The 16,388-nt window shown below is 43.1% G+C and overlaps 2 protein-coding genes across 2 annotated transcripts; one reads left to right on the forward strand and one right to left on the reverse strand.

The window, feature by feature from the left end:
• Positions 1-2,423: 2,423 nt before the first annotated feature.
• Positions 2,424-6,219, reverse strand: si:ch211-175m2.5 (uncharacterized protein LOC568697 homolog). The gene is made up of 5 exons (XM_012830376.3): positions 6,086-6,219; positions 5,292-5,456; positions 5,100-5,199; positions 4,852-4,982; positions 2,424-3,750 (listed from the first exon to the last, which is right to left on the reverse strand). The coding sequence occupies exons 1-5, from the start codon at positions 6,137-6,139 to the stop codon at positions 3,454-3,456; spliced, it is 747 nt and encodes a 248-aa protein (XP_012685830.1). The 5' UTR covers positions 6,140-6,219; the 3' UTR covers positions 2,424-3,453.
• Positions 6,220-8,797: 2,578 nt separating this feature from the next.
• tmsb1 (thymosin beta 1) lies at positions 8,798-13,692 on the forward strand. Its single transcript, XM_012831135.3, has 3 exons — positions 8,798-8,915; positions 10,840-10,954; positions 13,161-13,692. The coding sequence occupies exons 2-3, from the start codon at positions 10,852-10,854 to the stop codon at positions 13,199-13,201; spliced, it is 144 nt and encodes a 47-aa protein (XP_012686589.1). The 5' UTR covers positions 8,798-8,915; positions 10,840-10,851; the 3' UTR covers positions 13,202-13,692.
• Positions 13,693-16,388: the final 2,696 nt, after the last annotated feature.

Raw genomic sequence — 16,388 nt, forward strand, 5'->3', positions numbered from 1 at the left:
CAACCTACCCCACAAGCATTTTCCAAATGAATAAATGTGGCTGTAAATATCCGTAGTGGCTTAAAGCCATTGTCTCTGTACACAACTGTGAACTGAACCATTTAGAACTTACAGACAAAGCAGTATCTCCGCAATTTTAGGTCAAAAGACAGCGGCGTTGTAACTGCATGAGAATACGACAGATTACAATTCATGCGAGCTCTCAAAAGAGCGCAATGTTGGCACGAAATACAAATACCTGCATGGTGGTCTGAGACAGTGCCTACACATTCACACACAGTCATCACTTTTTACCAAGAGAGAAAAGAGAGAGAGAAGAGGAAATCGGAGGAGAAGATGAAAGAAAGGAAGACTTAAGGGTGAGGTGGTGACAGAGAACAGAACTGGGATTCTCTTGAAGAGGCAGGGGGTTTGGGGTCGCCTGGAGAGAGAGTATGGTCTTCACACTGTTCCAAGGGTTTTGGGGTCGCCTGGAGAGAGAGTATGGTCTTCACACTGTTCCAAGGGCTTGGGGTCGCCTGGAGAGAGAGTATGGTCTTCACACTGTTCCAAGGGCTTGGGGTCGCCTGGAGAGAGAGTATGGTCTTCACACTGTTCCAAGGGCTTGGGGTCGCCTGGAGAGAGAGTATGGTCTTCACACTGTTCCAAGGGCTTGGGGTCGCCTGGAGAGAGAGTATGGTCTTCACACTGTTCCAAGGGCTTGGGGTCACCTGGAGAGAGAGTATGGTCTTCACACTGTTCCAAGGGCTTGGGGTCGCCTGGAGAGAGAGTATGGTCTTCACACTGTTCCAAGGGCTTGGGGTCACCTGGAGAGAGAGTATGGTCTTCACACTGTTCCAAGTCGACAGCATGAGGGCATTTAGAGGACCATTGATCAAGCCTGCATGCTTACGCTGGTTTACTACACCGCAACAGATGACTGGGCCTGAGACATTACAGCAGGAGATGTGTGAAAGCTGTGTTGATAAGTTCAAGAAAACTTGCTCACACACACACACACACACACACACACACACACACACACACACACACACACACACACACACACACACACACACACACACACACACCAATTCAGGAAAAAACACATCACTTTCTAACAATCCACATGACTTCAGAAAAATGTCAGATTTTTACCATCAGTTTTTAAAACTACGGAGTACATTTAAATGACACAATCACACACACGATCTCTTAATGTCTTTCTATGTGGCATCTCTGGTGCCATCAAGAGCATCCAGCTGGAAGACATAGGATGACTTTCTTCTACATTTACACTGTTTATCTACCTCAAGGGAGGCATATAGACGAGATGAAGATTTCGAGCTGTTATTGACGGATCTATCATGCAGAGAACCAACACTGCTTTTAACAGCCTGATGTTAAATGGCACCTTTAAGGCGAGATCTATATTAAGGGAGGTGGAATGAGTGGCAGAGTAATATTTTTTCAGAGTAATAAAGAGCACATGGTGATGCATGGGGTGAATGCTTTTGGTTCAAATATGAGTCTGTACTCTTTGCTTGATACAAGAGAGAGTTCATGCAGAATATATTATTGTGTGTTTAGATTACTTTAGAGATGGTTTGTTTCAAACTGTGTGTGACACTCACGTGCCCGTGTGTGTGTCAGTGTGTGTGTTCGTTTGTCTGTGTGTGTGTGAGAGAGTGTATGTGTGTGAGAGTGTGTGGGTGTGTGTGTGGTTGACTCAATGCACAAACCTGGAACCAGGTGCAGATGAGAGGGAATTAAAAATAGAGCACCTTAAAATACCCACAGAGCAAGTGCGAGCGCACGCACACATCTTAACCGCACGCACACACGCCCATGCTCACAAGCAAAGCTCTCACTTCCTCTTTCCCCACGACTAACGCACTTGGAAATGTCATGTACCTGGTCATAGACCTGCAGTGTAAATATAAAGGAGAATATATTGCACTGATCATTTCTCTTTTCCACTTTATCTGATCTGACTCTTGAGTGAAAACACCAAAACTCACATTATGCCGACTGTATTTGTACCTCAAACAATAGAGAAAGTTCCCAACAGTACAGAACGTTCGCACACGTTGATATCAAGTACACTTTACCAATACAGTGACTTTGGATAAAATACTTGATGTTCTCTTTTTGTTCAAATTCAAGGCACGTGATGGCACAAATTGAATGAGCTATATCCATTTGTAAATGACAGAACTACTACAGGGCTTTAATGGCTACTGGGTCAAAGAGATGAGCCACTGCAATTTTGCATGTACTTAATCTCATATGGCATATTGCACTGGTCTCCAGGAAAAAAAACAGACCTCATTTAGTGTATTTGGGTATCAAGCATTAAGGTAACAGCACTGCGAAGGCTCTCCAGAAGGGTTAAAAAATCTCAGACTTTGAAGCCACAGAGTTTTATTAAACTCAAATCTGTTTAAAATCTTTTATTTTTATTTTTTACAAACGTGCCCAAAGAAGAGGAAAAAACAAACAAGTACACACTAAGGAAAACAAACAACTACAAGTGTTAAGCTCTATCTCCCTCTTGTGGTATAAGCAGCACATTACTGTTAGCCAGGTTATGTTATACATATTCAGTGCCTTAAAGAGTTGAACATAAAAAACACAGAATTCTCTTGGATTTGCCTTGAGATGAGAAGGCATTCTCTGGCAGGATATTATTTGACCTCACATTGACCTTTAAGTCACAAATGGAAAACTCCTAATGGATTTGTATAGTAACTAAAATCAAGGGTGAGTATTGGTGTGAATAATTAAATTAGTGCTATTGTGTAGGTCCATATGTTCTCATAGACAATTAAGAACTACAATGTAATGAGCATGTATGTATGTATAGCAACACAGTATAAAACAAAGATGCTGGCTCATATCTGTGGGTTGCCTGTTAGTGTATTGTACCTAACCATCTCACAGTACCTATCCTCCACTATGTTGCTCATTAGTGCTGTTGACTGTAACGGTCATTACATAAGGGTATCTGGGTTTGACTGCTAATCAAAGCTGTGACTACATGCTTTCATGGGAGCTGTGACACCAAACTAGAACTTGCTGCTTATGGCACCACGTGCTGACAGGGAAGTACCCATCTGAAATCTGCTTTCATACAAACTTCAAGTCTTTGAGCAAATCTTTGTAATCTTTGTTTCTAAAGTATTCCAAATACCCCCGACGGCCATCATAGTGTTTCAAGAGAAGTACAGCAGTAGCTAGCTTTACTTATGTTAGCACATAACATCTTCCATCATTTAGAAAAACTGAATTAAAATGGTTGAGTGTTTCTATGCCCAAATTCCACTGGGGCCGCGACTTCCTACACTGGCATTCCAACACTGGCATGACCGCTAGGGAACAGAGGTGATGAAGGCACAGACTGGACAGTTAAACCCTGAAAACTTCAGGAGACGGGCATCAGGGGGGCGGTAATGCCAACACTACACTCCTCAATCACGCACTGCCATCTTTCGCCTTCTCTCCCTTCCCAGCCTTGGCCCGTGGCATCCGGCCCATGTTGTAGAACTCCTCGTTGGGCCTCATGTCTGTGAGGTGGGCCAGGCGGTTAGACATGGCGAAGAAGGCGGCGATGGCGGCGATGTCCCAGGCGTCCTCGCGGTCCAGGCCGTGATCCGCCAGTGCTTTGAAGTGCTGGTCCGTCACGTTTTCGCTGCGGCACACGGTCAGAGCGAAGTCCAGCATGGCGCGCTCGCGAGGGCTCAACTCAGCTGTGCTGTAGTTCACTGCCACCTAGGGGACAGGAGCAGTAATTGTGCCATTCATTAACAGGACAGTTTCAGGAAGTTACTGCAAGTGCTCTTGCAATGAAACTGATAAGTTACTAAATACATTACATATACATACGTTACTAAATCACATTCTAGACACTAGGCTGCTGCAGATATGGAGCCTGCGATGCCCATTAGTGTTTTACTCCAACTAAGTGCTTTTGCATCTTCCGAAGTAATCCACTGACCATTTTGGATCATTTTCAAAGGGCACTGAGGACTCTACAAATCATGTAATACAGCCCTTTTCCAATTAAATCATACTCCTCCAGGCTAAATGAAGGACTTGAGGGTTTATCTCTCAGCACAGCCATGATTTGTGTGAAGTGGCCCTGCGGTTAAATGGATGAGCCATTTTTAATGAATGCTTCTGTTTAAAATGCAGGGGCACAGAGGCTAAGTAAACATTGGCGTGTGTGAGTGTGTGTGTGTGTGTGTGAGAGAGAGAGAGAGAGAGTGTGTGTGTGTGTGTGTGTGTGTGTGAGAGAGAGAGAGTGTGTGAGTGTGTGTGTGTGTGAGAGCGAGAGAGTGTGTGTGTGTCTGTGAGAGAGAGAGAGACAGAGAGAGAGACAGAGTGAGAGAGAATATGAGTGAGAGAGAATATGAAAAGGTGAGAGGTCTGACCTGCCCTGCCCTGCTAAGGTGGGCTCCTTAAAGTAGATGCCAATGCAGGCAGTGAAATGATGCTGTATAGTCAGTCATTGATTTTGAGCACAAGTCATTTCAATTGTGAGAGCACTTCAACACCTGGCCTTGCCCAAAATGAGAGTTACAGAACTTTCAAAGTATGGCTTGGTGTCAGCCATTATTGGCAAGTGTCATATTTGGAAAAGACGCCACTCACTCCATGTATCCTTAATCCAAAGTGCTATTTGCAGTGCTCTCAATGATGTCAAATAATCTGTGTGTGAGTGTGTGTGTGTGTATGTGTGTGTGTGTGTGTGTGTGTGTGTGTGTGTGTGTGTGTGCGTGTGTGTGTGTGTATGTGTGTGTGTGTGTGTGTGTGTGTGTGTGTGTGTGTGCGTGTGTGTGTGTGTGTGTGTGTGTGTGTGAAAATACAAACCTGATCTGCTAGACCGGGTTTCTTGGAGTAGATGCGGTGCAATGCACTATGGGAAATGACACAGTACAGGCAATGATTGTGGGCACTTGTGGCGACAACAATCAGCTCACGATCCGCCTTTGACAAATTCCCTGCAGCCAAAAAGATAGGTTTCAACACATAGCACACTATGCTATAATCAACAATTTCACACAATATCCCCTTCTTATCTCAGTGCAGATATGTTTCACTGCTTCATCAAATCTCACCTGTTTCTTTGTTCATAAGGGTATTGTAATAGGCAAAGAAGGCTCGGAATTCATCCGGCCTATGAGACAGTGCCTTAAACACGTTCGGGAGGAAACCACCCTGATGAAATAACGATACTTCTTTGTTAGTTTATAACAGAATAAATAGTTTAACAGTCAACAAATATCAGCAAATGAGACGGAACAACATACCTTTGTTTCTACCTCATCCATGAGTTCCACGATGTCATAAGGCAGATCCTTCTTGTAGGGAACTGGGTAGCGGCTAACGTTCTCATTGTTACCTGAGGAGCTGCAGTACCTTAGGAGAGTAGCTGGGGTTCTTTGATACACTTTGTCTACCTGTTGAATGGAGGACTACACACACACACACACACACACATAAGCACACAAACAACGACAGCAAGGTGGCAGAGCTGCTCTATCATTTAGAAATCGAAGTCAGTGCCACCACAGCAGCTATGTATGTTTGGCAGGTGGCGGTCTTAGGAGGTTCTATATCCTCAAGTGGATGAGGAAAACTTTAATGTGAAAGGTTGTGCTATGCCTGCATCAAGATAACTAATCTACCTGAAAAGGCAAATGGTTTTGCCTTCTCTAATACATAAACAATACATTTAAGTCACTTTAAAAAAAAAAACTGCGCTTCAACGAATTAGGCTAGTTATACCAAACAATTTGCATCGGTTGAATACAGAACATGTCTTCTGAAGTAACACCTTGTATAGTTAAACAAACAGACCATCGCTCCACATGAGGGGCAGGACACCGGAATAACTAGCCTATTGGCAGAACAACTGTGATCCCTTTACGATGACGTTTTCTAAAGGTTATATAGACCATTGAAGCCTATGCATTGAGAAGGTTAAGTAGCCTACTATTGATCCACTCCGTTTGTGAAGGTGGTCTTTGGGTTCGGTTATTTATTTTTCCAAGACGCATCCCTTTAGGACATAATGGCAGGTATACTGGAAATCTGGTCTTACCAGGAATGCAATTTTAGCGGGACGAAATAACTTGAGTGTACGGCAACACGCCATCGCAATGTGATCGACTCTACTGTTTGCCAACAGTGTTTGGAGACAGATACAGGATACAGATCTGACATTTCCTGGTTCTCCGATGCCTTCGAGGGCCAATCGCGGGCAGGGATACATGTAACGCCCTCCGAATGAAGCCAATCAGATTCACCATATTTCACCCGAGTCCGTAGACACATGGTTATTTCTGAGAGTCTTGTCTATTTAAGTTTCCGCTTTGTAAACACTGTAAAATCCAGTTAAACTAGCTATCCCACAAATTTGCATTTTACGCCATTACGTCTTTGTTCCTGATATCTCAGGCAGGGTTCATGAGCTGGCATGTTCCATGGGATTTTTTGCTATGTTTTGAGGCGAGTAGATAACATTTCACAGATAGTCTTTTCAAGTGTCATCACTTAAGGCAAGTGTTACATTCTGGTTTGACCAGTCAGACTGTGTTTCATCTCCTTTCAAAAACAACAAAATAACTTTTTATTTCACCATGTATTTCTCTGTAAGTGTCAAGAGACTCTATAACCAAACCAAAGCCCTCAAGCAAGATCCTCTACAACCCAACAGTCATGGGTCAGGGAGCAGACATAGCCTACTGACAAACTCCTACCTTATTCAAACTGTACTGAAAGTCAATATGGATGAAAGCATAACAAAATAATGGTAACCAAATAGCCATGCAAATATAACCAAAAACATTAAAATAATCTAAAAACTAACAGCTCCCCTGGCGAGAAAAATTGGCTATAACAAGCTTGTTTGGCATGACTGCTCAACACTCCTTGTAAAAACAATGGCACATTGTTTTAATTCACAGACATGCAAGTAATGCATGCAGTAAAGAGGTACTTCACGCTTAAATGTGTTTTTGGAGCTGTTAACTACATTATATGACTGTGCTGTGATGAAACAGTTGTTTCATGCTGGTGTTGGTGTTAATACTGACAAAATGACCATTTACATTTCTTTTTATTTTATGGGGTAAAAAGGGCTCAACACGCCATCTACTGTTTCAAATCACCCTGAACCTTGCAAGGCAGATGCTGATGTAGAGTCAACCGGGACTTCTCTACAGTGAAATATATATATATAAAAAAAAGAATGCTAACATCCTTTAATCACCCAATCTGGTGTTAAGAATGTTAACCCCCCCCCCTCTCAGCCCCTTGCCATCTTTTTAGCATTTTTTCAAAATGATGCAGTGGGTGGAGTTAGGATCAGAGATGGGGATGAAGTCACACTTTAAGTTAGAGTGAAAGGTTAGAGTTTCAAGTGTGTAGAGAGCAAACAAAGGCCTTAACCACTGTTTGAGTTTCTTCCATAACCCTCAAAAACTTTGTTTTAGGTTGCTCTTATTTGTTCATCCCGGGAAATCCCTATCTCCTAATATGTTCCTCTTTAATCATTTTGATTTGAATAATAATTTTCAAACTATTTCCTCCAAATTTGGAAAACAAATCAAACTATTATGTCGCAAAAAAAAAGCAAAGGCCCACTGTCTCTGAGTGCAGAAAAGCAAAACATTTCTTCCCCATTCTGAAGGCCAAACACAGTGTCATCTTGTAGTAACTACTTCTTTATTATCATAGTGTCACAGTTGACATTGTGTTTGGAACCTGCCTAGTGTTGTTCACATTTACCGGCTCTAGAGATAGACATCGAGGTAGGGAACTACTGAAACAATTCAACACCACCATGGTAAGTATGAGAAATAGTCCCTGGCATCTTTACTTAAAGTAACACTATGCAACAATTTGACACTTTTTGATGTATGGTTTTATAGGCAACTAGTTTTGGTACCATCCTCAAATTCATTTTGATAGCATATGGTCATGTAAAGGACAGATAAACACCTGTCTCTTTCCCTCTAGCCATCCAGGATAAGCACTATGTAGTTCTGTGTTTCCTGGAAGAAGAAAAGCTTTCACAGCATGACATTGCCAACACAGCTTCTATCAGTGTCAACTGGGCTGTTGGTGGCAGAAAGTAATAATAAAGACAGGAAATAACATCTTATCAACTGTCTCTTTAAATTACTTCACATATAGACACTGGAGAGATAGCAGGATACAGTATATCTTAAGACAATCAGGACCCAAAACCTGACAGGATTTATTATATATTTAGTACCCACACAGTATTGCTTAACTATTAACTTGTTGAGAAGTTAAAAGTGGCTGATGAAATTAAATCATGTTGTGACTTTATTATTATATTCTTTTTTTATAAAAAAAATGATTAGTCCCCAAGAGCACGGTCCAAACTGCTGCAGTGGCCATGTCTAGACCACCAGCCCTCAGATGTGGCGGCACACCAGGACTTGTCTCTGTATGCCCAAAGGCTAGAACACTGAATATAGGCCAACTCAGCACTCTTGCAAATCCAACATTGGTTATTTAACTGATTTTATTTCCAACATAGTTTAGTTGGAATACACTTAACTTGACTATTAGAAAAGCCATATTGACAGGTCCTTAACTATGTGTTCTATTCTAACTTCCCTGACGAATGTACTTAACATGTGCCATAACACACGTTGTGACATACTCTGCATCCCCATTCATTAATGCAGAAAGGTAAGGTTTCCCCTCTACATGAGTTCCTATTGCGTGAGTGGACAGCCCCCGTGCGTGAAATTGGGCCAATGACAGACAACGGATTGGTCTCCATGTTACCCGGGAAGAAGGGCGTGATTTACTATTTAAACCGGTCACATCCCACACGGATTACATAGGTTCCCTAAACGCCTAGCCATACAGGACTGAAACGAGGACACTCTCAGGTATGAAAATTTACTGATTTGGAGAACTGACATGACCATTTCATGTACCTATGACTAGACGTATAGTATATAACTATAGTGTTGCCAATGCATAATTTAGCCTATAGGCAAAGGCAGTATCGTATTGGTGATACAGATTAAAGTGTTGTCTTCTGACTACATGGTGATAGGCTTAGCAGGTAATGTATTAGGTAAAACACTATCACGGTATTAGATGTACTTTATGCTTTATATAGTTGGTGTTGCCATGCTGGGCGTTTTTCGAATCGTTGCTCTCTTCTGCTCTACCTGACAATTGTTCATCTTGTAGCAAGAACAGTTTAGGCTACCGACCACTCCTTATGCTGCTGTAGCGCGTCGCGAAGGATGGCAAGACTTGATAGGGCTGCGCGCATTGCATACCACAGACACGTCGAGTTATCCCTCATTTTTTTTCTGTAACATGCATAGACAAGTTATTTTGCTGCCTTAATAAAAAAATATGATGAACGGTGATCACGTAGGTTAATGTAATGATTGCATGCCAATGCTTTTTAGATGATAGGGGTGGTAGGCTAATCGAAAGAAACGGAACATCAAGTCCGTGGTTTTAGGGTGGGGTGGGAGATCCATTCCTGTGTTGATTAATCCCATGACACAGAATGTAAGTACTTGGCGTACCCCTCCACGATGTCGAACAGCAAATCTGAGGAAAAAGACAAGCAGACAGCTTGGATTAAATCGAATTTTACGCATTAGCCATTAGAACACCCATATAGGCAAACCTTATATTAGTTACGCGTCCTTGTTAACACACCCACTCATTGCGCCAGAGCGTTGTATGTAAGTTGAAACAGGGAGGTGGTGTGTGATAAGATTTTCCTGAAGAGAGAGCCAACCGTGAAGTGAATATATGCCAGGTGAACACGGAACACGTCAGGGCCGTGCTGCTTACAGCAGGTTTTTTTTTATACATAACGCTGAACAAAAGACCACTGTGCTGTCACAAGACCGCATGGCAATGTAACCATGGCTTGTATTTACACTCAAATATAGACTAAGAAAGAGTACCCTTTACTCTTTTCATGATTTGAATTCAGATGTAAGCATAGATCCAACTCATGATTATTTTGTTGATTTGGTTGAAAATGATTTGAATAGGCATGTGTGTGTAACTGAGATGTGTCCCTTGCCATCATTGCTGCAGAATACTACATATCTCAGTGTAGTGAAAGTGTGGGGATGCCGATGTTAACAAACGCTAAAATATGAGATCTCATGACAAGGGTAGATGGCACATGACTTTCACATGTATAGAAAACGTCAACGACTCCAGTTAGTTCTGCTTTTTTCTCTTTTTCAAACACATTGCAAAAGTTCAGCCAGACTGTTTGTGGCTGAGAGGGCAGAGTGGTTGAGACAGAGGTGTGGTCACCTTCGGGAAAAAAAGTCTACAGAAAGTCAGATAACGCCTCAACACCCTTATGACGTCTGGAATAATGAGAAAGATAAACTGGCCTCTCCAACATCATGGAAACCTTGAAGTCACCTTGAGTTTTGGCTGTTGATCAAAGCTGGTGGCTGGTTTTCTTGCTCGGGCAGTTGAGGCTGTAAGGTGTTTTGTTCGCTATTTGGCTGAAGTGTAACACTTAGGTCTAGCGCCATAACTCATTTTTTGTGAGGAAGTTTCTGCTCGAGTGTTTCAGATTATTACTTTCAAGGCCAGCCTTCCTGTTTATAGTTTGTGGAAGTGAACCACCATTCACTACCCCCTTTCTCCAGGAAATGTGCAATATGGTTTCAGTAGTAACAGCCCAGCCTGTGCTTGCATTCCCTAGTCCTTCCATGACCCGGACTTGTTGAGTCTTGCTTGCAAGGACATGCTTTAGAGCTTGAGTCACACCTTAAGACACACCTTCTCTGACCCTTGACCTCTCCTCCACAGCCAATTGCCAAAATGAGTGACAACAACCCCGTCAAACAGGAGGTGCAGACCTTTGACAAGAAGTGTCTGAAGAAGACCAGTACAGCAGAGAAGAACAATCTTCCAACCAAGGAAGGTGAGTCTGGTGGATTTGTCTCTGGTCTCCCGCTGCGGTTCCTCTATGAACGTCTCTTTCCGAACTTTCCCTTCCGGATGTCCCATTGCATGTTCCAATAGGGAGCTCGCCAAAGAAAAAGACTTTTAACATAAATCAACAGACTGTAAGAAATAAACAGAGTTATCACTTGTTTCCACTCACTCACACACACACACACACACACACACACACACACACACACACACACACACACACACACACACCTGAGTGTGTACTGGGAAAGGCGGGGGCCTTGTGTGTCCTCTGTTCACCTCCTTCCTCTCTTAAGTACACAAAGGATTGGCTTTGCATTGTGTAGCCTCACACCACATCCCCCCCAAACTGGCTTTGGTCTTTCTTTTCTTTTCTTTTTTTTGGTTGCTCCCTCTCCAGCTTCCTGGTACAGAGGGGTCAGAATTGTTGTGCAAGTGTCTCCATTTGAGCCATCACCTCACTTAATTGGGGTTGCAATCTTTAGTCTTATCTTGCCGTCTCCGTTTGTACCCATGTTTTGGAGCTCCGTCCTTCGCCCATTTTTGGAACGTAGTCCCGTCTCAAGTCAGACATGGGAAATAACCTGCCACTGACTGAGCGCGGAGGAACCTTTAACCTCAAGGACCAGTCAGTGCTTGTATGACTGAGGCATTGCACCACAGACACTGCATTAGAAAGGTCTTGGACTTAGCGAGGTTGCTGCAGTTGCAGTAGTACCCCGTGCTATGCACAAGCACAGTGATTCATGTGCTCAGCCTGATTAGTCACACATTTGCTGTTGTTGACATTTTTTTCTAACTGACAGGCAATGCTTTATTTGTCCCAGCAGTCAATGGCTTATCCCTTCTCCCCAAAACATCACTCAGGTTCATTTACCAGAAAATACAATCGCGTGACAGAGTACAGTTTATGGAAAATGAAGGGCGAAATGAGAAACAGAAAGTGTGTTTGTGTGAGAGAGAGAGAGAGAGAGAGAGAGAGAGAGAGAGAGAGAGAGTTAACTTTGCATGCTACATGCAACATTTTGCGTCACCTGAAACTGACATCTAAAGATAGTCAGACTTCCTCCACATAGGTTGGTTTTATTCACAGAAATGTCTCCTGCAACATTGTGGGAACGTCTGCTACACTAGTCGTCAGGGCAGCAGAAGGAGACTGCAGTGCGCAGAAAGGGGAGAGAGCACGCAAGGAAGAGAGGGGAGAGAAAAGAGAGAGAATGAAAAAGAGAGGGGAGAGACTGAAGAGACAAACACAGGAAACACGAGAGAAGATAGATTACCAGAGTGAGTGGGACGTGCGAGAAGAGAGAGAGAAAGGTGAGAGAGTGCAGGAGAGAGAGTGAGAGAAAGAGAGAGTGAGTGAGGGAGAAGCAGCTGTGTTTAATGCAGTGGAGTCTCTCTCTCTTCCTTTCCCTCTCTCTCTCTCCCTCTCTCTCTCTCTCTTCCTTCCCCCCCTCTCTTTCTCTCTCTCTCTCTCTCTTGGTTAAACACAGATACAGGTACTCAGCACTCTGCTGCAGCAGCCAGTAGTAGAGTGCTTACATCAGTCCAGATCTCTGTCAGGGAGTTACACTGTAACCCTTCCAATGCCAGTGCCCTTCACCCATTAGGGTTCAAGTTCACAACTCTAGTACTGCGTGGACAGCAACCTGGTTGATGTTGTCGCATGATTTTAGAAAAAAAAACCCAGAAAGACATGAAGATAGAAAAGAAAGGAGTGGTGGAATGGCAGCGCAAGTGAAATGAATGAAAAGTTTAATAATGATTTGAATTGTCAGCAGTAGAGAAATGGTGTCTCATGGCGCCTATCTGAGATCTGTCAGTAGGATAGAGACGTGATCAATAGCTTCGATCACATCCCAGTTATGCCTTTGTTTAAGTCAATAATATTCACTGTGCCCAGGTTCCGATAGGCAACGCATTGATTTTGTTGAATGATATCAGGATGACTAGCGTCGGGTATAAAGGGATTATTGTTGGTCGTTGTGGTCTTGGAGTAGGGAACTGCTTTCCTTCAGCATAATATATATTCATTTCAGCATGGAGGCATATTGATCATCTGCACTGATGGACCACTAAGCCTTTTCCACATCCTTCGTGTGTGTGTGTGTGTGTGTGTGTGTGTGTGTGTGTGTGTGAATGAATGAATCAATGACTGTATGTGTGTTCTGATGGTGTCCAATTCTTTGCAGACATCGAGGCAGAGAAGAAGGCGGTGGCGGAGTCCAAATGAACCAGTGATGTCACCTCACCTGGACCAATCCCCGTGTCCCCCCCTCCCACCTTCGTCTTCCTCTCCAGTTAACAGACTCCTGCTTGTCCATCACGTCCGCTTCTTTGCTGTGTATGCATCTTTAATCACTCGAGGCAGTTTCATTTTGGTAGGAACCACATGATAACATTCGGTGGGCTAGGCCCGGGTTCAGAATAAGCCATGTATAATGCAGCTATATGGTAGAATACACAGACTCATTTTTATGTGAATGAATGCGTATGTGTACAAAGAAATTACAAAATCAAACAGATGTGGGAGTAGCCAAATTTGTGAATTGAGCCAATTAAGCACAACCATAGCACACCCTTCTGCCCTACCAGCTCGACCTGTTCTGCTTCCTTTCTGCAAGTCCTCTACCCCTGGTGCCATTCTGAATGAGTTGCTCTATAAGTACCATGTGAAATGATATTTTTGTTTGAATAAAATAATAAAGAATGTTTTAAAATGAATTTAGTGTCTTTGATTGTTATTTTTTTTTTAAATAAACAATGTGTAGTTTAGTCATTGTTTTTTAAGGTATGTTTTTAGGTGGCTAATTTCTACATCCTCAAATTAATTCTGATGGTACGTGGTCACACCCGTCATTCTTACTAGCCTTCCAGGCTACACACTATGTTCCCTGAGACCCATGGACAATATGAGAACAGCTTTTATAGAACAGTGTCTCTAAATATATTGGCAGAATACATCAGATATGTATCATTCATGCTGTGCTGCAAGTCTGTTGGTTTGTTAGCTCACTAGCTGTAGAGAAAACCATAATGCCTCTTGCCCTTGGCTTATCGCACACACACAATTACCAAAACTGAATAAGCTATCAACCACAAAGAAAGAATGTAGTGTTATGTGTCAGTGCACAATCTACAATATAGTGCACCCAGGCACTCTTCACTGGCTCTGAGCTACACTGAAATATGAGTCAGTGACATTTTAATCAGATGAAAATATAATGCTAAAGTTGTTGTTTTAAATCCCCTGTTTATCCGCTCTCCTCGTGTGTCAGTCCTGCCTTATACCCAGAACACAATAGCGTAGTGTGACAGGGGGCCTTGAGCCAAAAAACCCTGGGCCCCCACCCCCACCACAACCCACTGGGTCAAGTTAGGCCACAGCCCACTGCCCCAGTCAAGATAGCCTATTGTGATGTGAGACCAATAACAATTCCACATGTTCGCCACAAGCCGACATGAGAAGTTAATATTAACTGTGTGTTGAGTGTCGCTACGATTGCAACATTGTTCCCCAATGTATCATGTAGGGGCCATCCTTTTTACGGTATTTGCAGTCAAACAAATCAAAAGTCTAAACCAATTAGGGCATAGCTCTCCTCAACAGAATAAAATGCAGTGGGTTACATGTCTGCACTGCGTGCATAGTTTCAGAGAACAGAGAGAGACTATCCGTTATGAGCCGCAGAGGAGCTTGTCTGAACATCAGAGAAGCAGAGGCTGCCTCAGCCAGTCGTGAATGAGTCCATAATAAAAACCAGCTTGTCTCTTGACATTCAGGGTATTTTGCAATACTTGTGCCATAAACTCAGCACAGTGTTACGCAACTTTCATAGATTCCTGTTTTTTTCCCTGCGTGCACTTGCATGTACGTACACGCACCTCAGCCCACAGCACAGCTGAACTGCTTCCCTATCATTTACAACTGTGAGCTGCAGACGACGCCCACAAATGGCCAAATGCTGTCATAGACTATCATCTCCAACCATACACTATCAAATCCTGGCATACATGATCAACTCCTGCTACATACTGTGTATAATTTACTGATATGTTACTGCTATACAGTGTCAAATGCAACTACCCACTCTCCAAAGCTGTCATATACTATGATTTGCAAACACAAACCACACAATGCCGCCGTACACCCAGTTAATTTGACATTCACCCAGCCTTCGGTTGCCAAGGCATGGTGAACAGCAACCAGCTCAGCGGTTCTCTGCCCTTGGCTCTGAGCTCTCTCTCCCCTCTCTGCTGCCTGCCTCCCTCCCCTAGGCACACTGTTGGCCTGTAGGGTGTGGTTGGCACATATGCACCGTGTGTCATACCACACGTCTGCTGAAGAGAGAGTCAATCTCAATTTAGAGAAGATTGAGCCCACGCTAAAGACAAAGAAAGTTGTGCTACCCCACTACAACAGCGGGAAAGGGTTTAAAGGTTTGACTACACACACGTGTGTAGCTGTACTATACTATCAAATGAATTTTTACAGTAACAGTATACAACAATTTGACACTTTTTGAGGTATGGTTTTTATAGGTAACTAGTTTTGGTATCATCCTCAAATTCTTTTGATAGCAAATGGTCATGTGAAGGACAGATAAACACCTGTGTCTTTCTCACTAGCCATCCAGGATATGCCCTATGTAGTTCTGTGTACCAGGCTGGAATACCCTGCAAAAATGGAAGAAAAGCTTTCACAGCATGACATTGCCAGCTATACTGCCAAAAGACACCAGTTAGTGTGTTGGCAAGCTTCTATCAGTGTCAACTGGGCTGTTGGTTGCTAGGTTTTTGCATGCCTTTTAGGTAGTTAGCTTGCTAGTTTTGGAACAGAACTCCTTATTGCTGCTTTAAGTGTAAAATTGTCTTTATCAAATGTGAAATTTGCAAGTGCATGTAGCCCAATGATATAAAAGTAATGAATGGGATTATGTCATATTCTACATTTGTAGGTGAAGAATTCCTTGCAGTCCAACTGGAGCCCAAGACCATGGGTGTGGTGCTTCAGTAATCTGTGTTCAGAGCACAGCCTGAGTCTTTCAGATAGATGCCTTAGAGAGAAAAGCCCTCTCTCTCTCTCTATTTATCTGTGATCTTCTGCAGGTACCAACATGTTGAGGGATTAGAATCAGAAAGCTCAAGCCCATCAGGAATCCATGTGCATGGCGGCGGGTGGTTTAGCAGAGATATGTGTTCACTCACACTGCACGCAAAAATGAGGGGCTCGTGTTTTCAGTTCAAGCCCTCAACGTGTCTGTCCAGAAGGGTCAGTGCTTGGCTGTAACTGTTTTAATGCTCTTAAGGGGAGTTAACCTAGGAAGAATGCCGAGGCAGATGAGAAGGAGCCTGGCACACACAGGCTTCACATACACACACACACACACACACACACACACACACACACACACACAAAC

Source organism: Clupea harengus, chromosome 20 (genome assembly GCF_900700415.2).
Source record: "Clupea harengus chromosome 20, Ch_v2.0.2, whole genome shotgun sequence".
Lineage (NCBI taxonomy): Eukaryota > Metazoa > Chordata > Actinopteri > Clupeiformes > Clupeidae > Clupea > Clupea harengus.

Excerpts from the sequence above, each read along its gene's own strand:
- si:ch211-175m2.5 (XM_012830376.3), bottom strand. The coding sequence starts at position 6,139 with ATGGCGTGTTGCCGTACACTCAAGTTATTTCGTCCCGCTAAAATTGCA. Across the intron at positions 5,457-6,085 it reads CCGCTAAAATTGCATTCCTG|TCCTCCATTCAACAGGTAGA; the intron begins GTAAGACCAGAT and ends GTGTGTGTGTAG. Across the intron at positions 4,983-5,099 it reads CCTTATGAACAAAGAAACAG|GGAATTTGTCAAAGGCGGAT; the intron begins GTGAGATTTGAT and ends TTTTGGCTGCAG.
- tmsb1 (XM_012831135.3), top strand. The coding sequence starts at position 10,852 with ATGAGTGACAACAACCCCGTCAAACAGGAGGTGCAGACCTTTGACAAG. Across the intron at positions 10,955-13,160 it reads CAATCTTCCAACCAAGGAAG|ACATCGAGGCAGAGAAGAAG; the intron begins GTGAGTCTGGTG and ends AATTCTTTGCAG.